We start from the raw sequence: 25058 nt of genomic DNA, 5'->3' as shown, positions 1-25058 counted from the left end.
GTTGGAGTTTAGAAGGGCGTCTTAAAGGGGACGTGACTCGATACCCCTTCTGCATTTAGAAAGTGTCTTAGAGGTCTAACGGAATTCGCTTTGCTGTCTCTTCAGTTACAGGTCTCACTTAAGAGGTAAGGCATTATTTACACACCATGTGAACCTTCTGTGCTGCAGTGTTCTCAGACAGCTGACTACTTGGTTAATGACACCATTAAAGATGTACTATTTTTTAATAAAATGATTAACAAATATGTATTATTATTATTATTATTATTATTATTATTATTATTATTATTATTATTATTATTATTATTATTATTAACAGAGGTATTGGTTTCTGTTGTGTCCGTGTTTTGAAATGAAATACTTTGAGATAAATAAATACATACAGGAATACATAAATAAATAAACCAGACACGCTGGTAAAAATTAATTTGTTAAATTCAGGAGGAAGCTTATAATTGTACTGACGTAGTGTGTCGTCCTGTTTAAACAATTCGATATATATTTTTTATTTGAAGACGAAATATAGACTACCCTTTACATCTTTACTTTGTATAAAAAAAACCGTATAGTCTATTAGTGTGTTGCTAAAAAAATAATAATAAACGAATAAAGAAATCTAGCCAATACAATATAGAGCAGCTTTAAATTTGCACAATGCACACCTAGTTAACAGTTCTGTTAAAATCAATGCTGATATATATTGTTATTATTGTGCAACTGAATTTGCAAACAAAAGTTGTTATGATTTATATTTTCACACCTTAACCTCTCTCTCTCTCTCTCTCTCTCTCTCTCTCTCTCTCTCTCTCTCTCATCTTTTCTTTTTTTCTTTTTGACCTGAATCAATCCTTGGTAATTCATTTGGCATTTCAGAATAGCAACTGGGCTGTATAATGCCTGCATTCATCTCACCAGTCTAATCTTAACAGAAACGGGGAGAAAAGCCTACGAAGGACTCGGCATTCGGTTACTATTCAAAAGAGCTGTCAATCGCGCCTGATTATTTCAATTGGGTGTTCTGGGATTTCCATACAACATACAATTGCTTTAGCCAGAAATAAAACGTTTCTTTACTGGATGGGGTGGGGGTCGATTTCCATGCGAAGTCAGCACGGTGAGAAAACGCGTAAGTGAAATTATTTTGCATCTGTATCAAACATGCAGGCACAAAATCTCCCACCGCTATATGAGAGCCTTTTCCGCTTTGAAAAATTCTGCAGGAAATATGAAGGATGCAAACCTTTCCCAGACAGGACTCTAAACAGTATATAAAGTGATCAAGTAATCTTACTTAGTTATAGTGTGCAAATTGTCAAACTAGGCTGTAGGTATATGATGTGGTACATTTGTATTATGTATTTATTTTATGCTAACAAACTGGTGTAAAAACAAAAAAACAAAACAAATAATAAAAAAAAAAATATTCAGTTCAAAATAAAGATCCGCAGTTCGATCCACCTGTCACTCTCCGAAGAGACGTTTAAAATACATTTACATTGATAAAACTGCAATAAATACTTTGATTATTACACGCCCCATTTTGTTAACACAAACAAAACAAAGATTCGTCTGAAGGAACTAGTGCAATTTTAAACAATGTTTTAAATATCTAACTATATATATATATATATATATATATATATATATATATATATATATATATATATATATATATATATCAATTTCTTAGCCTATGGCATATAAAAAATCAAATGCATAATTATTATTATTATTATTATTATTATTATTATTATTATTATTATTATTATTATTAGTAGTAGTAGTAGTAGTAGTAGTAGTTGTAGTATTAGTATTATTAGTATTATGATGTGTTGCAAACTAAATGAAATCGTGTACAGTTCTTAATATTAATGTTGATAGATTATAGTTCCTTTTTGATCTGGTTTTATTTATGGCATACCCCATATATCATGGCATTCCAGTACTTCAGGTTGGATGCCGGGCCTTTGCATAAAGTATGGGTTTATAGTTATGTTAAACCCCCGTGTCTAGTATTTTGCATAACAGTTAGCATTTCTATCAGAATGGATTTATAAGCGATTTTAGCCCCAGAACACGTGGAACATATGCATTCTTGCAAGAAACTAAAAAGATTTGTTTTTTAAACTCATTCAGTATACAGACTACAAAATAATTGAGAAATCACTGTCAAATATATGAAATGTGCATTTAATTTGGGTAGTTCCACAAAACAAAACCTACAAATTCAACACACACACACACACACACACACACACACAAAACGTATATGAGCAAATACAATGTTTTACAAGTCTGTACCATGTTGAACACCCTTCCTCGCTGCTTGACAGTGTGCTTGATGCAGCACTAAACTATAATAGTTTCTGATATATAAAGGCATACAATTTTGCCCTTAATTTAGAAAGATAACTAAATTAGGATTTGAAACTCAGAATCAGACCTACAGCAAAAAAAAAAAATACAATAAAACGCATATCCTGCAAACCCGTATGTCCTAAATTAATTTCTGTGAAGTTCTGTAAATTACTGTTAAATTGGTTTCGATTTTCCTAAAACAGTGACATAAGCAAATCATTTGTGAGCCACGATGAGTGCAGTGTTATTCGTCCCAGATATAACAGTCACTTCAAAGCAGTAGTTTTGGTTTAATCAGGACATGAATACATACATATGAAACTCTTTCAAGGCATAGGCAGTAAACGTTTGTTGCATGCATGCCGTGTTTGACGCGATGGAAAGCATTAGGCAAATCAATTCTGTTTTGACAACTGCCTCTAAACTGTTTAGCATTTCGTCGTGTGTGTGTGTGTGTGTGTGTGTGTGTGTGTGTGTGTGTGTGTGTGTGTAGTCGCCAGTTATGCTCAATAATTGGAAAACTTGGCTCTCAATAACATAAATATAAAGTATGATTCGCTTTTCAAAACTGGACCTTGCTATTGTAAACTAATGATTCTTTAAATGGTAAAGCAAATTACGAATTGCATTTTGTAACATGAATGATAAGATGATGTGTACGTTGGTACAAATTATTTTGCGATGGCCATATTAACAATCATATCCTATATAAGTAGGCGAAGGTTTATTGTGGTTGATACAATTAAGTGTAGGCCTATGCATTTCGCGGTCATTAATCTACATGCCACTTGGAGTAATGCGTTTGATTGGGAGTGATCGGTTTATGTTGTATGCAGTGTAAAAACAATAATAAATAATACTAATACTATTAATAATAATAATGTGTATGGACATATAAAAGACTGCATTGCAAATACAATTCAAAGCCTTGTTGAAATCACTATCATTCTAAATATCGCTATCAAAAAATAAGCAAATGTGCGCCAAAAGGAACATGTATAAGAGTCTAAATTTATAACACGTGCACAGAAACGTATCTCACTTACTTTACTTTTAGGTTTCGCTCCCGATTATGAACCAAGTGAATTAATATCCTTCTGCCTTGCAGATTTCTCTTTTACTCGTTTACTCTCTAATGCTAATTGTGCAGTTATTTGCATAAGTTGATTGTGAGCCTGTGCATGGACTATTGAAGTTATTCAGGGTGTTTGGACAAGACAAACATTGTTCTGTCCCTAAACAAACCCCCAGAAAGGTCAGTCTGGTTCATCCCATTTCTGTAGAGATCTGAGAGTAGCCAGATGATGTGAAAACCGGACCCCTTTCAATAACAGAAGAATAAACAAGCATGCTAACACACACACACACACACGCACACGCACACGCACACATACACACACGCACGCACGCACACACGCACACACACATACACACAGACACACAGACACACACACATACACACATACACACACACACACACACATACACACACACGCACACGCACACTCACACACACACACACACACACAGACACACACACACACACACATGCACACACACACATACACACACACACACGCACACGCACACACACACACTATTCACACCCCATTGTCTGCCGATACCAACATTGTCTGATTCATATGGATACTGTCAAATGTTACTGTTATTAGAATTAATAATAACAAGCAGTTTATTGTGTTGGGTCCATGTATAACTGGAAACGATATTTGTGGCAATGCATGTTATATAAATTGAACTAAAAAAAAACAAAACGTTTAACAAAGTTAAAGACATTAACGTGGTGTTACTAGTAGTCATCGAACGTCGCCCCCTCAGTTTAATTGCATTAAAGAGGACGGAGTTTTGAAAAAAAAACATTTGGAGAAGGATTTAGGGGCTGTTTCACGGTGTTTCACGGTGAAGTTAACAAAACCGCCATCACTACACGCTGTCAAGGAAGGTAGCAGAGGGGGGCAGCGAGGGTGATCGGGGCTGCAGAAGCCGGGCTGGCCTGCGGGGAGAGCGGGTGCAGTGCCAAAGGCATCCCGCTGGGTTGATTAATCAAGCTCTAATTCAATTTACAACAGACCATTTATTTTGCCTGCTCCAGAGGCATTCAGATAAATACATTTGCATAGCGCCCATTTCCGAGTATGTGGCTATTGGGGTCGGCTGTGTCACGTCGTTGTTGTTTGCAAAGAAGGCATGTTGCAAAGCGCCTAAACCCGACGCTTATTGAGTCACAATTGGAATGATCAATCTGGCCAGAGGGCACTTTAGTTGCAAAATACAACTGCCCCGTCTAATGAAGGAACTCATTACCTTCACAAGGCGCTCCTTAGTTACAGTTTCGTTTTTCAATCTGCAATGCTATAAGTGAGGGAGGTATGTGTGCTTTTGAGATGATGGAAAAAAAATCATTTTCACGACCAGAGCTGTCATAACACGTGTTAAACTCATAGTAACCCATCAGTATCTCCTGGCTATATGCTAACCAAAGAGGGACACGGCTACACTGCTGAAGTGTGTGAGACAGGATGAGTGAAAGTGATGGCTTGTTTTATTACAGGATGTATCAGAACTGGAAGTCGTGTCGGCGTGCCTCCTCTTTTTCGAATGCAGAATGTGCACTCCACACCCTTCAAGATTGCGCGTGCAACCCAACTGGGTTATATCAATCAGCAGTCAGTCAGTGCTGTATGTTGTATAATCCTCGACACATTAAAGAAACGTGGGTTCTTTAGGATCGTTCTGCAATGACATAAGAAAAAATAAAACACATGCAATTATTATAACTTTTTTTTCCGCATGGGTTTGTAGAGTGGCATTTGATTATAAAATGCATTTAAAAAAATGATTGATTTGTAATAATTTAGCTTCAATGTATTTGCAACATTATCATTTGCCGAGGAAATTAAGCATCCTGTAAAAAACTGGATAATTTTGAAACCTTATATTTACCAACCACAAAGAACTTGCACCTGACTGGTTGAAAGCTTTTTTTTTTTTTACCTCGTCACAATGCAGTGGCATGTGCCCCACCCCACCCCACCTCGTTCACGGAGATCATTCTGCGCAGATTCACCCATTGGCTAACTTGGTCAGATTCTGCACAGAATGATCTGGGGGGTCCAAACAATATCAACAGGCGTACATAGACTATTCAAATCACTTTGATATTAAAATTTCCACGCAAACTCTGACACTTAAAGCTGAATGAAAGGTATCGCGGCTGCTAATATTGACTCACTACTCAATTGTCAATTTGCGCGCATTGCTAAAAAACAAAACGTGCTAATTGGCTATAGGTTATATCATTAAATCGTTCCCAGTTGTACTGTGACAATTAAATAATCAGGTTAGTTCAAACACTTGACACGACTGCCTGCGTTGTTACTGAAATGTGTGAGAGGGGGAAAAAAGCCCATTTGAAAAAAATGCACATTTGTGTCAATTGAAGAATGGATTTGTGGTTTAGTGAAAGTGGTACTGAGAGCGGCGAGAGCCGGGTGTGTCAGGAATTGATTTATAACTCGTTGCTTGAATAACACACACGCCTGGCGACACTGCTACTTATTAACGAGGTCTAACACAGGCGTTCCCAAACTAAATTAAATTCAATCAGCACTTCACTAGCAGAAATGTGCTTAGATCTCCCACGTTCCAATCAGAATTACGCCAAACATGTGCTATTGAAATAATGAATTCAGTATGTGATCTGTGTACAGCCAGCGCAGTTTGAATGTTAACCAGACGAGGGTAAAAATCCAATGGCATCCGCTACAAAGTATATTAATTAAACTAAAATCTCTATATGTTGGCAAACCATCAGTCTACGTAGACAAGGACTTTTCACACACGTATCGCAATACAATCAGAACCAAAGAGAACAAAGGTAATATCTAACCAACATTTCCAATTATAATTCATACTATTATTACTATTATAGTTTATTATTATTATTATTATTATTATTATTATTATTATTATTATTATTATTATTATTATTATTATTTACATAACATAAGCTGCGTGCAGTTGATAAACCAAAAAACAAACAAAAATATCTGTTCTTAACAACACGGCATCTGACTAAACTGCTCTCTTGCTTGGCGAAAGTGACTCGTTTTTGAGGCGAAAACTGATCAAATTTCCAAGGAAGATTTTTTTCCTTGGAAAAATATTGTCCTCTCCTTATTATGCATGCGAACACAAATCTGCACCCTAAAATGCATATGAAATGCATGAAGCAATATAAAGTAAAATAAGCAGCTCTTTCGTTAATGAGGACTGAGACAAATGTAAAATGCATTGCATTTGGGTGAAGAAGCTGTTCGCTGAGCTGTGCCAGTATATATAAATCTGTTTGCTTGTGTGAATCGAATGCCTGCCCTCTCTATTGACGAACAGCCAGTGGATGTCGTTGTTTGCTCCTTGCTGCGTGTTAAGAATGTCACTCCTCAAGATGACCTCAAGCTCACTGGAAGCTGGGCTCGTCCTTCACTTTCTATAGAGAGACACGGAGAGCAGCAGGCACACCAGAGAGGCAGCGAGGCGCTAGGAGACACCAACTTCGGGATTGTACACATCTGGGTTTATTGAAACAAAACACAATTATAATATTATTCATATATATATAAATGTAATTCGACGTGTGCCATCCCAGCGAAAACAAGAAACATCACCACGGTTTTTTTTTTTTTTTTTTAAATATAGATATATTTATTTATTTCTTAGCTTAGTTTGAATTACTTTTCTGCTGTGTTGGGCTGTTGTACAGAGTCCTATGAGGAGTTCCAATACCTCGTAAGAATGTTTAACTCATTTTGCATTTGAATTTAAGTGTGTGTTTGTGTGTGTGTCTGGATTGTGTGTGTGTGTGCCAGTGTTTTTTTTTTTTTTATGTGATAAGAGCGTCCTGTGGGAAAGGCTTGAGGAAGTTATCATTAAGAAGTTTACATGACCGTTCTACGGTTCATTTCTCTTTCAGTGATGCTCTTTGGTAACAGTGGTGGAAACTATCGATACTTTACTACACAAAGTATGGCGGTGTCACCGCTTTTATTTCTTTTATACCGTTCTTATAGTCCATTGTCACTTTTTACTTTTTATTTTCAAAGCATGTGTTTTATTCTAGTATCAGATTAATAACACGTATCTGCTGTTATAAAGTATCTTTTAAAAGTATAAAGCATGTTTTATTTGACTCTTCCCCCCTATAGGTAACAGCTGTTAATTTCAGCGCAAAGACACACACGCCCAAGGACTACAATGCTAAAGTTTTGGGGGGCTTTGGTCACTGTTGTGGCTCTGTCCTTGTTGGTGGAAGACGTTACTGGCGGTTATGGGATGAGCATGTTTGCTGCTCAGACCTCCCCGCCGGACCCGTGTTACGATGAGAACGGCAACCCAAGAAGATGCATCCCTGACTTTGTCAACTCCGCGTTCGGCAAGGAGGTGCGGGTCTCCAGCACCTGTGGCAAGCCGCCGGCGCGGTACTGCGCGGTGCCGGAGAAAGCAGAGGAGAAGTCCAGGAACTGTCACATGTGCGACGCCGGAGACCCCAAAAAGACTCACCCGCCAGCCTACCTGACAGATCTGAACAACCCGCACAACCTCACCTGCTGGCAGTCCGAAAATTACCTCCAGTACCCGCAGAATGTCACCTTGACTCTGTCCCTGGGCAAAAAATTCGAGGTCACCTACGTGAGTCTGCAGTTTTGCTCGCCCAGACCCGAATCCATGGCCATCTACAAGTCTATGGACTACGGCAAATCGTGGGTCCCGTTCCAGTTCTACTCGACGCAGTGCAGGAAGATGTACAACAAGCCCAGCAAAGCGGCAATCACCAAGCAAAACGAACAGGAGGCGATCTGCACCGACTCGCACACCGACATGCATCCGCTCTCCGGGGGACTTATTGCCTTCAGCACCCTGGATGGTAGACCCTCGGCTCACGACTTTGACAATTCGCCCGTTCTTCAGGACTGGGTGACCGCCACTGACATCAAGGTGGCATTCAGCCGCCTGCACACTTTTGGGGACGAGAACGAGGACGATTCGGAGCTGGCTCGGGACTCGTATTTTTACGCGGTGTCAGACCTACAGGTCGGAGGGCGCTGCAAGTGCAGTGGCCACGCTTCCAGGTGCGTCAAGAACAGGGATGATGATTTGGTTTGCGAGTGCAAGCACAATACTGCGGGGCCGGAGTGTGACCGGTGCAAACCATTCCACTATGACAGACCGTGGCAACGCGCAACAGCCAGAGAGGCAAATGAATGTGTGGGTAAGTTCAATATAATATATATATATATATATATATATATATGTATTTCAGAACTTTTAATGTTTATTTTACTATCATAATGGCAAATTCTGATATGATTTCTAATTCGGTTATTCACACGGATAGGGTATGTTGATACACATTTGACATATGCTACAAATGTGTCTTGGTTTGTACTAGTATATATGAGACCAAAAATACTAACCTATAATCGCTTATTGGCGATGTAGGAATCTACAGTGCAATGTTATCTTATGTTGTAATCTGGGTGTATGACAGAAAAGAGAACTGGTCGTTCTATAGAACCATTAGTAGCATATTTAGGGGGTTCCAAAGCTTCCAATCAGGCGTTCCTAATATGAAAAATCTACTTATTGAACCCTTATTGTTCTATTGTGTTTCTTTATAGAACTCAAACTAAATACGGGTACCAGAGAAAGTAAGAAGGATCTGTATAGAACTTCTGTACTGTTCTATAGAACGTGTAGAGTTCTGAATCTGACTAAAATGTTTTGCCATTTTGACACATGCAACTAATATGGACAGCGTGGAACCCGCAAGCCCACCAGATCCCCCGCCATATCATGTGTTGTTTTTACACCCAATTAAATAATTCCTTGCGGGATCAAGCCAATAGGGGGCGGGTAGCTTTTGTCAAGTGCATTAGAGTTTTTAGATCCCAGGGTTTTGTGGCTGTATACAAATCATTACATTTTAAAAGGTTACAGTGCATATGCCATAACACATTACACATTAGTCACAGCCTTTTTAACACAGAATTATTTTAATGATCCTCGTTTTTTACCCTCAATATGTCACACTAAAGGGCCCTGTAAAGATCTGCATTTGTAATCGAATTGTGGAAGTATGCATCTAAATGCAGAGGTGCCATGCAACTTTTTAAATCTTTATAATTCACTGAAAAGTAGCTATGTAACGGTGTAGCCTTAACAGTACGGATCGCTCAATTATATATATAATCAATTAGCTTATCAGAATTAATATCTTTCAGGAACATCGTTTTTCATTTCTTAAGTTGTCTAGTAGATCGGTGAGCAAAACTCATTCATTAACAACGCAGATCTTCAAAGTTTTTTGGCGTTTTAAAACATGGAGAATGTAGTTTCAGCTTTAAATAATTAAAATGCCATACTTAATTCGAAAATAAATAAATAAATATTCAGCTGCTTTCAATGTGAAGTCCTCCGCTCTAAAAATGACAACAGTTTTATTCCAGGAAAGAATGACACTTTTTTTGAATTATTCAAACTAGTCTCTTTGAATTGATTTCAGTTTGTAATTCAATAGTGTTTTTGTCATGCTGTTTGGTAAAGAAGACTTCGTTTAAAGAACGAGAAATGCATAGCTGTTATTTTGTTCTGCATGATCGAGAGACCCGCAGCTGCTACACTGATAGATTCACACGACTTCGAGCGCTGCCCTAAACGTCAGCTTTATTCATCAAAATCAAAATCGACAGAGTGTATTTTCAAAACCGCAGTCTGCTGTCTAATCATTTACAGTTTTGTGCTTTTATGGAGCCTTGCAGACAGTAAACTTGAAATGATTTATTTTAGGAACACAATGGATTTCCTTTTGGAAATTGGTTTTTTGTGTACTCACTATCGGATAGCAATTGTATTTCCCTCAAACTGATTTATGAAGTTATAAATCAACTGCATAATATAGAGGCATTTTAATAGGAAAAACACCAAATGAACCGTAAGGAGACCACCGGTGGTAAACTGAGAGAGAGAGTACAGGGCTGCTAAATCGCAAGCATCCAAATGAATTAACTGTGGTTCCTGCACTTGTCAAAGTTCGCAAAGTTCACATAAGCCGGGCCTATGGGAGGACTCGCTGAGATTAAATATTGGAACTGATTATTACATGTATTACATGCTTTGTGTCTCTTATCCATTTTAATAGGACATATCACCAAATTCTTCAGTAGTGTTTACGCACGGCTGTAAGGGCCATGCTTGGCAACACTAGGCAGGCTGTGTATATATAGGGTCCTATCAGATCCAAACGGGTCATTTACGCGAAATTAAGCTTTTCAGAAACCGAACAGAAAAGACCACAGGGACAAGACTTTTTCAGCATGATACATCTTTAGGGCAGCTGGTGTAGATTCTGAACACAAAACCTGTACTATCATGCTCGCAGAAATCGATCAATCAATCCGTCAGTCAATCAAGCAATAAACAGTTCTGCCTCGGTGTATTCATGTTTTAGACATATGAACTGAAGGGAGACGCGTAGATAATAAAAATGAACGTGGTCAGTCGTAGTCTGTGTGATGCTGGAAGGTATATGACAGCTTGACACTCAACTAGCTACATGCAGAAAAACAGGATTCAATTTGAATATGCTGTTGTAATTTTCAAAATATCCCATATTACCTGAGATTTTAAAATGTTTTGTCTTTTTATTTTTTTTTTATTTTTTTGTGTGGGTGCTAGAAAATAAAAGCAATACCGCACGCACATTCCTGTAATATTCAGGGTTACAAGTAGTAAGGGAGATATGAAAACGAAGGATGTTATTGAAACAGTCAAATGCAGGCCCTGGTGTTAGCGGCACATAAAGCAGTGTATTTACACAAGTGAAACACATTATACAACACTACTACAATAATACAGAGGAGATGTTGCAACAGCGGCTGCGAGATAAGATATAATCTGTGGAGGTGTCAGGGTCTGTTTAGATTTGTTGCGGCAGGTGTTTTTCTGTAGCGAGTTGCGATTGGCACGCTGATAAAAGAAAAAACCGAACACGCAAGCAGCAACCTGGATCAATGCAAACAGGTGGGTAAAGAAAGAAAGCTAGTCTTCTACAGAGAGCACAGGGGCTTTAAAAAAAAAAAAACAAAAAAAAAAAACAATGTTGCCACTCAGAACTTATCTGCAAGCGTCAAATAAAGACGCTGATAATTCTGCTTTATCGCCAGACGCCTTTCTGGTTGGGTCCTCGGGACAATTTTTGAAGGTCGTCGCTCGTCCAGCCTTGGTGGTGATGTGCGCTGTGGTTTTAGCCCCTTTTGATGTGGTGGTTGTGTAAAAGAAACCCACAATTGCTGTTTTATTCGCTCTTGTCTAACTCCACATACGCGTTTGTGTGCGTATCAATAACGCTTATGTAAATGAACAATGTTAGGCCTATATGCTGCATAAGGACTCTTATCTCTCATGGAGGTTTCTTGCACAAGCCAGGTGTGAGTGACCCACCTTCATTAGGCATGAAGACTAGGAGGGCGTCCAAATGGATGTTTAGATTATCACTTTGGAATTTACCCAAACTCTATATTAAACTAAATGCAGCTATAGCTGTTTATCAAAACCAGGCAGTAAACACATTATTTGACAGGCTATGTTAGTGTGCAGCCTTCTTCTGACACTTTGCTGTACTTTTATTATGGGAAGCTTGTATAAGGGTAATACAGTGGATGCCCCCTGACTCCACCCTACCTCATTCATCCTCTGCTGACTGTCCTTTTATTATGGGAAGCTTGTATAAGGGTAATACAGTGGATGCCCCCTGACTCCACCCTACCTCATCCATCCTCTGCTGACTGTCCTTTCGGTGAGGTTATTTTCGGAGGTGTCTTTCTGGTGAAGGCAAGGCAGCAAGGCCATTCCAAACAAACGTTTTGATAATAACAGACCCCTTTACCGTGGAATTTGTTGCATCCCTTAAATAAACAGGATCTCCCTCAGTAACAGGAGAGACTGGAGCGAGAGCACGTTATTAATTCTATGCTTTTAAAACCTTCCACCAAGAAACATTCACAATGGGATTATTGAAACTTGAAATCCTGTGTATCAATATTTTCTTTATTTTTTTCCTATGAAAACATTGGGGGAAGCTCTTTTTAAAGCTTATAATGAGTGACAGGAGAAATTATTGTTATTATTATTTTTTGAATGGTTATTTATAGACCCTAAAAATATCCCATATCATCTGACAGTCCTTCATGGTGTATTTATTGTATCTTGACACCTAGCTGACTGTATTTAAAAAATAAAAAAGCCTGCTGGAAAGATTTCAGCTTGAGCAGCTCATGTGTGTCCGAGAAAAACCCTGAGGCATTGAAATCTTCTTGGGTTAATACTTAAATGAAGCTTTAAAATACCTCCCAGACACACTGAAAAACGGCAGGCAGTTTTTAGACACTAGAAATGTAACAATCATTCAGCGCTCTTTTATTTTTTGGGTAACCCTATGATTCTTCATACAGCCTTATACATTGTAGTTCTGATATTGATCTGATAGACACCTGGAATTGTTATCGTGTAGTTTGTATCAGACTTGTATTGGTTGGAAATGATGTCACATTAACATGAGTAAATTATAGTTGTAGCTAAATTATTCTTATTCTGATTTAGCGGCATGTTATAATACTATAGATAGGGTGCTGTGTAAGAAACAAGCTGTTTTTCACCCACTCATGGTAAAACCACTCGTGGGTAGTTGCTTAGGTCTCAAGTGGAGTGGATATCAGTTGTGTTGTATAGCACCCTATATATGATATTTTCTGTCTATATCTATGTGGTAAGGCAAAGTACATGACAGTAAATGCATAGTATAAGCATGGTTAAAGCATAAAGGACTGCAAAATGACAGTACAGAATTACCACAGTGAACAATATAAGGGACAGCGGTGGAACTCAGTACAGCTGCCATTTCACTCTGTTAACCCTGCTGGTGGTTATCTCTGATGGTATCTTATTTAATCCCCTTTATAACCATCACAGTGCTACAGGTTCTATTAAGATCCGCTACTTTTTCAATCATGTTTGCCTGTCTTGAATATGTCATGAGACAGATATTTTTTTTAATAGCCATGTTATGTGAAAAGGTTTAGCAGTTTTAAGGGTATCCATAGCTCATTATCCTAGTTGCCTGGAATGCATGTGTGTGTGTGTTTTTTTTTTTTTTAAACAAAAGACTGTCACTTGTTGCATCCATCTTGCTGTCAGCGCGGTGGCCTTTTGCAACACATTCTTTCTCTTGTTTTGTGTGCAGTGTCATCAGACAAGGTACCAAAATAAAGGGACACTCTGCTCTGCAAAAGCAAGCTTTTCAAACACTGGAATAAAGAGTTCCCTGCCACCGTTCAGAGTGAAGGCAGACGGGGGGAGGGATTGCTTTTTGGATTGTGCTGCGGATCACAGGCACGCTAGAGGAGTTTGATTTGGATAGGGTATGTGGGCGACTGTCTGTGACCCTAAACCAGCTCTAATCCCAGTCACAGCTTGTCCAAAGGAAGGGCAAACTGCTTTTGTTTAAACTCCCCTTAAATTCTCTCCACCCAAAGTTCTTCCGTGCATTAGTTAAACGTGTTTTTCGAAATAGCCTCGCAGACAGATAGTTGCGTGCTTCACTAGCCGAATGTTTATTATTAAGATAACATGGATAACCAGATGGGGGTGGCCATTTGTGGGTTTGATCTCCAGATTGGGGTTGACTCTGCATCTGCAATTCTTTAATAATGTGTTACAACTAACTCTTATGCAAGCTGTCCAGAGAGTGTATTTTTTAAAATAGTAATGAACTATAAAGGATCTGTGGAAGTGTGCCAAAGTGTTTGACAGTGGCAATAAAGGTGGTTGGTCTAAAAATACTGTTCTACCAGTTAATGTACAGAGGCAAATACAGTACATGCAAATCAGTGGGGAAACAGCCTCTTGCAGTACAATGCTATTTAAACACTGCATGCATTGCACTGCTGCTGAGGTCAAATGATCTGGTAAAAGACAGACCATACAATGAATAAACTGTGCAGTAAACATTGCTTTCAGCAAGGCACAACAAAACACAATACCCATGTTTTGAATTCAAGGCATCCTCTTTAAGTGCACTTTGTTGATTAGGCATTGCATTTCCAAGAAGCCACATATCCCATTACTAAATAAAATAGGCATCCAGGCAGGTATATTATATTGATCTGGACAGACAGACCTGAGCCTGCTAATGCAATGAAACCACGCTTAAGAGATGAGGTTGGTTCTCCATTCAATTCGATTAGGAAAGATTGCTTGAGCCTGCTTTCAAGGCCTGTGCTGAAAAGCAAGGGAGGCTTAACAATGAGGAGTTTCAAGTGTCAAAGCAAGAGCAGTGAGGTCATTGCTCTACATTGTAAAATACAATTATACATTTTTTTTATAGCCTTTAGAATGATTTGAAATAGGACTGTTGCCACCAAGTTCATTAAGACGGAGAACAGTTGCCATTCTTTGATTGCAGTGAATTTTATTTCAACAAAAACGATATAAAATGAAATTGCCCTATAAAGTCAGGTTACTCTTTTGATCTTTGCAAGGCTGTGTTTGCTTTTTGGATGATAAAGGTTAACAGCAAAGGGAAACTGCAAGGCTAGGTGTGTGCATTGTGACACTGGGTTCCAGATCAAACAGATGTGTAGAAATCCTCACTCTGCAGCTTCATCTCCACACGCCTGCAGTTCACAGAGGGCTCAGTGCAATTTCCTTTTTAAAGGTCACCTGAGTCAAGCTTTTCTTGTGGTCAAAAGTACAACATCGATTAGCTACAAAATGATAACATTTACTATAGAGCAACCAAAATTAAAGGATTACTTTGACTGAACCAAGGACTCTTGCATTTCTTTACAAGCCTGGATTCAATTCAAATGTAAGCGCTGTTAATGCCATAACTGTTTTGTTTTTCTGTTTACCTTGCCTTGGTAGATAGAGTAGGTAGGTTTACTGCATCAAACCTTTGACTTTCTGGCTGATAGCAGCCTATGGAGCTATGAACCTATACTGTTTAAATTGTACTGATACCAAAGGGTGCAGATGCATAAGAGTTCTAAAAGAATGGTTTACCCTAAACTTCCAAAATATTTACCGCAAATGGGTGTTGATGGCAAGCCAGCTATTGAGACTCACCGCTGTCAGCCGGTTTAATTTGCTCTAGGCTGATTTTTTGACAGCGAGGAAAGAGTTTCTCTTAATCTCTGGCTGCGATTCTTCCCATCTCCTTTGGTGTGGTCTTTGTCTGTTTCAGATCTGTGTAATGGAGCTGTGTCTTAGCAGTGAGTTGCTTGCAGACTCTGCTTGGGGTCCAAGTCCTTGTGAGCAGGTCCTTGCTGATGAAGCTAACCGATTCCTAATTCAAGTCATAAAGGATCCCAGTGATTCACCATCAACAATATATTGGTAATCCATTCCGAACCCTCCCCACTCTCAGTGTAAAAATCTCCAAGGACACTTTGTATTACCGGGACCAGAAATGAACGCCAAATTCTAAGTGTAGTCTCACCAGAGCAACATACAACCTCATCATAACCTCCTTCGATTTGTGCTCTACACTTTTGATTGTATAACCAAGCTTTCTGTTTGCCTTTTTAATTGAATAGTGTAACTACGGATTCCACCACGGATCCCCCCCAATCCGAAGGCATCTCCGCTAACCACAGTGCTATTTATCTGGCTGGTTTCAACAGATCTGCTGATTTGCTTTAAAAAGTTAAATGCGTAGCTGGATTACTCTTGGTTGGTTTAGGGCAGTATTTCTTAACATTCATTGACAGCATTAATTCATTTGCTTAGGGCTGTGCCTCGTATGGTATGCAAGAAGGTGGTACTGGAAGAGAAATGTGTTTTGTACTGTAAACCCTTCCACCCCCTGAATACAGGTTGCCTCAATGTACTGATAATTGTATATAAGGACTTTAACCTCATGCTTTCCAGACCTGAGTATGTATGGCTGGTTAGGAACCTTTTAGGAGCCTCTGTGAAATAATTGAATGGAGTTTTGTCCAAAATGGACAGAATTGCGTGGACCTCCGTGGCATAGAGGTGGTCAATCCAGGCAGGGCTGTGTGCTTTTAAGATGTACTATAGTCACAAAGTCCTGTCAGCCTTCTATAAGTGTGCTAGGATTGAAACAACACAAAATGAATACTTTGGACAAATGTCAAGGAGTTAGGATTGAAGCAAACCATCTACTTGGAATCTTTACAATAAAAGGTTGTTTCTCGGTTTTGTTCATTTTAAATAATAGCAGATAAACAACAGTGTGAGTTCCAGCTCTCACCCAAGCCATGGACTGCGTTACTGTCTTTCATTCTAGGAGACTTGGCTTTACACACAGCACTTTTGGCATGGCTCTAGCAGGCATGCTTGCCAGTGCCAGCGGCTGTTTTGATATTTATTTCCTTTCCATTTTGGCAAATTAAGGTGGCCTGCTATACTACCCAATGACACGAGTTCGGTCTGGTTAATGTTTAAGTGTTGTAACATTATTACAAAAGCGGTAATTAAGGGAAACGCTCCTCTTCAAAGGCAGTACAAAGTGTCTCGCCTGAAAAAAAAAGGAGAAACATTACAGGGGGCTGACCGACAGAAAGTATTGCACTTTGCACCGTGCAATCCCCCAGAATCAGCAGTACAAACACAGGCACAAACATGCATCCAGACAGAAAGGGCTGAGCAGGCACAGCAGCTATGCACACCGCGCTTACTTATCAGTTCCTTTAACTTATTTTGTAAACATTGCCTGAACTGTTGACAGTCCTTTAACAATGAGGTAGTTGAGGTCCGTTGTTTTAAAAAGTGTCAACTACCTGTCGAACACAATTAGTTTGCCTACCGTGTTCAAGAATGCATGTATCAGGCTGTGTCTTAAATCTGGGCTTACAATAAAACCCATAAGTGGTCATGCAGTACACGAATCGCTAACTGTGTACAGTGCATGTATATTAAACCCTCCTTGCAGACAGATTGAAACTGTATGTTAGAGCAATTTTTGCACTGTTTTTATGAAAGGAAAAATACAGCCTTTAATGATAGAAAACTAATAACTGAATTAATATTTGGAATTGCCGAAATACTTGGATTAGTTTTATTTCTGTTTCGCAAATAAGTTTAATAAGTCTGGATGTGCATCTCTTCAGAGAATGTATTGTTTTTGTTAGACAGCTTTGTAGGAATATTTCTCAAGGAAATCTGGAACGCCTGTAAAAGATGTCTCTGTTTCCTGTGCATGTTTTAAAATGTAGATTTCAGAGTTCAGAATTGATCCTAGCAATCACTAAAGTTAAATGTATGTTTCCATTAAAACAGCGTTCCTCAGATAGCTTGACCCCGTTGCGTCGCTGTTGCGTGGGATTGCGAAACCTGGGGAAAAAAGGTATATTTTATAAACTGAGTTGTGAGGTTTGTATGAAAATTCCTGAGACGGCACATGGGGAGGATACTTAATCGATACTTCAGCTTTTACGAAAGGAAAATATTACTTTGAAAACACTGTGGTAGTTGGATGGGGTGGGAAATAGGGTGGGGACCGGTTTGGTTTTTATAACTGCCAGGCTTAGGACATTAATTTTCAAAACTAAATAAACCCGAGTAAAGCTTTGATTTAGCTGAAGTAATCCGCTAAGCTGAAACCAAACTGATAACAGTGAAACTGAAATCGCCCGTACCATCGGATTTTGAGAAGGCTCAGATCTTCGATTCGCACTGAAGGATGCCGTGGAAGATTCGGTACAGGGGTATCCGGTTCCCAGTGGGGTGCCCACACTGATTAAAAGCGGTTCTGCAGAAAATGTAAAAAGAAGGCTGCCAAGATCAGCCAGATTGAAACTGCGGGGGCCATCTGTATCTTGTTTAGTCGTGATCTTGTACCATGCGGAGAATGTGCTAAATTATGAAGTCACTGTTTTTGCATAAGTGCTGAAGCCATGATGGGTAGTGATTCCCAGGTTTCCTGATTTAACCAAAATTATTATTATTATTATTATTATTATTATTATTATTATTATTATTATTATTATTTTATTTTTGCTTTAAAAATATGTTCTTAAGTTTGTGCTTATTAATTTGACTGCCAATGAGCTGTGACTAGTTACCCAGTAGTTGGTGGTAGAGTTTGTGTCTGAGCAAGGGCACATTTCCACTACCCCATATTGCCCAGCACTTTAACCTAAATGCCTTACTTGAACACTGCAGATCCACACTGACTGCACCCACCTCCTTACACTGCAGATCCACACTGACTGCACCCACCTCCTTACACTGCAGATCCACACTGACTGCACCCACCTCCTTACACTGCAGATCCACACTGTCTGCACCCACCTCCTTACACTGCAGATCCACACTGACTGCACCCACCTCCTTACACTGCAGATCCACACTGACTGCACCCACCTCCTTACACTGCAGATCCACACTGACTGCACCCACCTCCTTACACTGCAGATCCACACTGACTGCACCCACCTCCTTACACTGCAGATCCACACTGACTGCACCCACCTCCTTACACTGCAGATCCACACTGACTGCACCCACCTCCTTACACTGCAGATCCACACTGACTGCACCCACCCGCTTACACTGCAGATCCACACTGACTGCACCCACCTCCTTACACTGCAGATCCACACTAACTGCACCCACACTGCAGATCCACACTGACTGCACCCACCTCCTTACACTGCAGATCCACACTGACTGCACCCACCCGCTTACACTGCAGATCCACACTGACTGCACCCACCCTGCAGATCCACACTGACTGCACCCACCTCCTTACACTGCAGATCCACACTGACTGCACCCACCTCCTTACACTGCAGATCCACACTGACTGCACCCACCTCCTTACACTGCAGATCCACACTGACTGCACCCACCTCCTTACACTGCAGATCCACACTGACTGCACCCACCCGCTTACACTGCAGATCCACACTGACTGCACCCACCTCCTTACACTGCAGATCCACACTAACTGCACCCACACTGCAGATCCACACTGACTGCACCCACCTCCTTACACTGCAGATCCACACTGACTGCACCCACCTCCTTACACTGCAGATCCACACTGACTGCACCCACCTCCTTACACTGCAGATCCACACTGACTGCACCCACCCGCTTACACTGCAGATCCACACTGACTGCACCCACCCTGCAGATCCACACTGACTGCACCCACCTCCTTACACTGCAGATCCACACTGACTGCACCCACCTCCTTACACTGCAGAGCCACACCTCAAGCAGAGGCTGCCCTGATATGGCACCAGAAAGGCTGGTCAGCCCTAAATCTGCCATCATGCTTAGTCTTACTGATGCACATTCAGGCTCAGCATATGACTTTTCAATGGTAACAGAACGAAGTTGCCACACTAACCAGGTAGCAATTAAATGTCCTGTATATTCTCCCTTTGAGCTTATTGAAAAGCTCTCTATTAGTAAACCTCCAAGCTCCTACTCCCTGTAAGATCTAACCCCTTAAAATAATGCTTTACTGTATTCCAGGCTTGTTTAAAATCTCCCGATTGCAATGTTGTACAAGGCAGCGTGCTGTAGGGAAGGATGTTTAGTCAATTGTCTTAATAGGAATCATGTGGCTGTAAATATGCTTTTCATTCCAATTCTGTTCTTGATCAAATATCAAGCCCTTGCTTTGAGTTTTTTTTTTTTTTACCCTCTCTTATAATGTAACTTTTGTAAAATGTTTATTTAACGAATGAGTAGCGGGGTTCTGAAGAATATAGCATTCCACGTCCCCAGGTGTTGCTACAACTGTTTAAATAACGTACCTGTAATTATTTTCATTAACATCCTGACAACTTTTTACACTTATAACTTTAAAGTATGTTTCAAAGCTCTTTTCAAAATGGCCTCTCTAGTGCACTGATAGTGTAAGGATTATTGCCTACATTGTCAAACAGGTAACACAGCAAGAACGATCCATGATGTGGCACGGAACAGAAAAGTCGGAGCACTTGTTATATTTTTTTCGCTCTTCCTGCAGTGATTTAGAGGACAGATGTCAAACCCCAGTGCCGTTTTGAAAAGAGATTTGAAACCATGTTGGTACTTGCTTAAGCCCACTGCCAAAGGATGTTTACAGAATCTTGCTGTGCTGTCTGTAGATTTGGTTTGGGTGGGGGAATTTCATGAATGACTCAGGTACAATAATTGACATCCTGAAGCTCATATAAACAAGATTGTGGGTTACGCTGCAGTGGCAAGCCAGAACATTGTAATAAAAATATTTATAGAGGTCTACAGTGAAGTGAGAGCGCGTCTGGGTCACTGTTCTGAGCTCACCTGTGCTGCTCTGGAACCTCTCATGAAATATGCTGCCATGCAAATAAGTCCTACACTTCTGAAACTGAGGGGGTAAGAAAAGCATCTTCAGTTCTTGATATTTCATGGACTTCTTGGGCAAATAGAAACAGATTTGAGTCAAGGTGTAAAGTAGGGGTGTGCAGAAACGTATTACTCGTTCTCCTTATTGTGTTTACCAAGTATTTAATCAGCAGATATTCAATAAATCCATCCATTGACATTTTTACTGTCGTACTGACTTTTCATTGTCAGTTTACGGCCTCTGTACGGCAGTAGAAACATCAGAGCCCCGATGCAGAAGTTAATTGCCATTGATTGGTACTCCATTGTAAACGCTGAGGGAGGACAGCTTTTCTTGAGTTGCAATCAACACATCAATGAATGGATTTATTGACTATCAGCCGGTGGATATTCTTGAAGACAATTATTAGTATGAGTAGTGACTTTCTGCATATCCCTAGTCTAAGGCTTATTTTTTATTGATATTTTTGTTTGAATTGTATGAAGGGGGAAGAGATAATCAGAAACAACCTAAATATTTTCTTTTCATTGGGGTTTAAAAAAAAATATGTACAGGAAATAGTTTTACCCTTTGGCATCACTGGAAATAAGTGTAAGGAAGTGACCCCAGAGTTAAGATAATTAAAGGAGAGATCATTCAATTAGCTAATAAACCAGGAGAGGGAGATTCAGGATCTCTATCTCCGAACCAAGCATCTTGCATACAGGTTAAGGTTTGTTCAAATTCCAGTCTCTTATTGTGTGCAGGAGTCATCCCATGCATCGAACATGCAGCACAACACGAAAGCTGAAAAAAACAACACTGCTTTGTTACAGTAATAGCAGTTGATCTGTTTTTGTGAGTCATAATGAGTTAATATGTTGTGTGTAGGGTGTCTCATATACAGTGCCTTGCGAAAGTATTCGGCCCCCTTGAACTTTGCGACCTTTTGCCACATTTCAGGCTTCAAACATAAAGATATGAAACTGTAATTTTTTGTGAAGAATCAACAACAAGTGGGACACAATCATGAAGTGGAACGAAATTTATTGGATATTTCAAACTTTTTTAACAAATAAAAAACTGAAAAATTGGGCGTGCAAAATTATTCAGCCCCTTTACTTTCAGTGCAGCAAACTCTCTCCAGAAGTTCAGTGAGGATCTCTGAATGATCCAATGTTGACCTAAATGACTAATGATGATAAATAGAATCCACCTGTGTGTAATCAAGTCTCCATATAAATGCACCTGCACTGTGATAGTCTCAGAGGTCCGTTTAAAGCGCAGAGAGCATCATGAAGAACAAGGAACACACCAGGCAGGTCCGAGATACTGTTGTGGAGAAGTTTAAAGCTGGATTTGGATACAAAAAGATTTCCCAAGCTTTAAACATCCCAAGGAGCACTGTGCAAGCGATAATATTGAAATGGAAGGAGTATCAGACCACTGCAAATCTACCAAGACCTGGCCGTCCCTCTAAACTTTCAGCTCATACAAGGAGAAGACTGATCAGAGATGCAGCCAAGAGGCCCATGATCACTCTGGATGAACTGCAGAGATCTACAGCTGAGGTGGGAGACTCTGTCCATAGGACAACAATCAGTCGTATACTGCACAAATCTGGCCTTTATGGAAGAGTGGCAAGAAGAAAGCCATTTCTTAAAGATATCCATAAAAAGTGTTGTTTACAGTTTGCCACAAGCCACCTGGGAGACACACCAAACATGTGGAAGAAGGTGCTCTGGTCAGATGAAACCAAAATCGAACTTTTTGGCAACAATGCAAAACGTTATGTTTGGCGTAAAAGCAACACAGCTCATCACCCTGAACACACCATCCCCACTGTCAAACATGGTGGTGGCAGCATCATGGTTTGGGCCTGATTTTCTTCAGCAGGGACAGGGAAGATGGTTAAAATTGATGGGAAGATGGATGGAGCCAAATACAGGACCATTCTGGAAGAAAACCTGATGGAGTCTGCAAAAGACCTGAGACTGGGACGGAGATTTGTCTTCCAACAAGACAATGATCCAAAACATAAAGCAAAATCTACAATGGAATGGTTCACAAATAAACATATCCAGGTGTTAGAATGGCCAAGTCAAAGTCCAGACCTGAATCCAATCGAGAATCTGTGGAAAGAACTGAAAACTGCTGTTCACAAATGCTCTCCATCCAACCTCACTGAGCTCGAGCTGTTTTGCAAGGAGGAATGGGCAAAAATTTCAGTCTCTCGATGTGCAAAACTGATAGAGACATACCCCAAGCGACTTACAGCTGTAATCGCAGCAAAAGGTGGCGCTACAAAGTATTAACTTAAGGGGGCTGAATAATTTTGCACGCCCAATTTTTCAGTTTTTTATTTGTTAAAAAAGTTTGAAATATCCAATAAATTTCGTTCCACTTCATGATTGTGTCCCACTTGTTGTTGATTCTTCACAAAAAATTACAGTTTCATATCTTTATGTTTGAAGCCTGAAATGTGGCAAAAGGTCGCAAAGTTCAAGGGGGCCGAATACTTTCGCAAGGCACTGTATGAAGTCAGAGCAGACAGAACTGCACAAAATAACACAGTAAGAGACCTGCACACTCTACACACAATGCATCAGCTTATATTTAAGATGTGCAGCTTCAGTCTCTTCTTGAGATGTGGGAGCAAACACATTAAGGAGCTGAATTATGTTTCAGCGAATGATTTACAGGCCTAATATAATACAAACGTGGGATATATTTAAAAACGTGCTTGTTTTCTTTATTCCACCTCTCCAAAGCCACAGCATTTTAATGAAGCATTTTTATGTGGCAGGAGATCCAAACAGAAAGGGGGTTGTTTAGGGGCATCCAGGTCCCTTTTCATGGAATCCAGATCACTTTGGAGTTTGATTCATTGCCGAGCGCAGCAGGCTGAGATTTTGAGGCTCATTAACATGTCATCGTATCGTTAGCAGAGGTCATAAACGGAGCGTTAAACACTGAAAGATAATGTATCATTGTTTTTAGTTGTTTTTTTTTTGTCTCGGAGTGATTCTTTTGGCACGAGATGACAAAGCTCCTGCTGTTGAATGCGATGATCTCAGTGTCCGTAAATGATGAGGCGGGCAAGTGTGTCGCAAATATACAGTGCGAGCCTTGGTTAGTATTGTCAGTGCATGTCTGGAAATGTGACTTGCTCAGGGTCACACACAGTGAGTCGGTGGCTGAGCCGGGATTTGAATCATGAACGTTACAGGTAGCAAGCCCTACTACATATAATAAGTTAGCTAACCCAGAGTACTTATGTGCAATTGTGTGCCCAGGTCCTATTTTGTTCAAAAGCAAATATTCAGTCATGAAGGCAGTGTTCAGGATGCCCCACCCCACCCCTCTCTCCTCAGTGACGGGAATGACAGAAAGTTGCCCTGCCTGGCTTTATCAAGCATTCCTTCTTTGATATGGTCTGCAGCTCCAGGCGAATCAACGAGTCAAAACAATTACAGAATGTCAAACAAATAGAGGAAAATTAAGTCTCCTGGAATGAGGACTAGTTGAGGAAGACACTTAATTATCTGACTCAAGTTGAGTTTGTATTATTCTTACCATTTTTATTTTACTGTAGAGGCACAGGGGCTGTACAGGAGAGATGCTGCAAAGTCCTGCTCATCCTTACTGGAGTTAAAGTCGCTGCTTCAGTCCCTTGGTTCCAATAACAAAATGCAGGTAGATAGCATTCAGTCTAATGCAGTAATGAATCTGAAGAATGTATCATAAAAAAAAAAATGTCTTCAACAGTGTAGGGAGGCTTACCTTAAAAACAGGATTCACTAAGTCAAGTTGATGGACTGATTCATATTAGCTGATGTGATAACCGGTTGAAAAACAAATGTACTTATGTAACTAGAAAATGTACCAAGTGCTAGTATTGTAATAGAGCACAGATTTGAGGAGATACAGGACGCAGTTAAAGGGTTTTAATGCTGTCTAGCAAACACAATATGCAAAGCAGCAGGCTGTTAATGGCAACCCCTCCTTATGAGGGGTCTGGAGGTAATTCACATCTCGCTCACCATGCACACTTCTCTCCAGGGGACGATCCTGTTAATGGGGGATCAATAAAAAGAGAAAGAGAAAGTAGGAGGCCATCAATCACCCCGTTGCACCTCTCTGATAGCTGCAGTTGGAGTATTAACCAGCCGTCCTTGCACCGCCAGGCTGGTGTGAGGAGGAGCTGGGGCAGTGGGGATCTCCACAGGAGCAGTTTCCTGTTTCTTAATCAACAAGAGAACGGGCTTATAGGAATGAAAACCACAGACGGGTC

The 25058-nt window shown here is 40.1% G+C and overlaps 1 protein-coding gene across 4 annotated transcripts in view; it reads left to right on the top strand.

Moving 5' to 3' along the window:
- LOC117423186 (netrin-1-like) overlaps positions 1 to 25058 on the top strand; it is a 76220-nt gene continuing 51162 nt past the window's right edge. The window contains exons 1-2 of one of the 4 annotated variants that reach the window (XM_034038680.3): positions 1 to 125; positions 7584 to 8647. In XM_034038680.3, coding sequence (XP_033894571.1) covers positions 7633 to 8647 — 1015 coding nt within the window. In that variant the 5' untranslated portion in view covers positions 1 to 125; positions 7584 to 7632. Of the gene's footprint in view, positions 126 to 980; positions 1127 to 6005; positions 6257 to 6637; positions 7168 to 7583; positions 8648 to 25058 lie in introns of those variants that run through there. The other 3 variants (XM_034038679.3, XM_058989764.1, XM_034038678.3) reach the window with 3 other exon arrangements.

This window comes from Acipenser ruthenus, chromosome 17 (assembly GCF_902713425.1).
Source record: "Acipenser ruthenus chromosome 17, fAciRut3.2 maternal haplotype, whole genome shotgun sequence".
NCBI classification, from domain to species: Eukaryota; Metazoa; Chordata; class Actinopteri; order Acipenseriformes; family Acipenseridae; genus Acipenser; species Acipenser ruthenus.
This window is presented reverse-complemented; position numbering and strand designations above follow the sequence as displayed.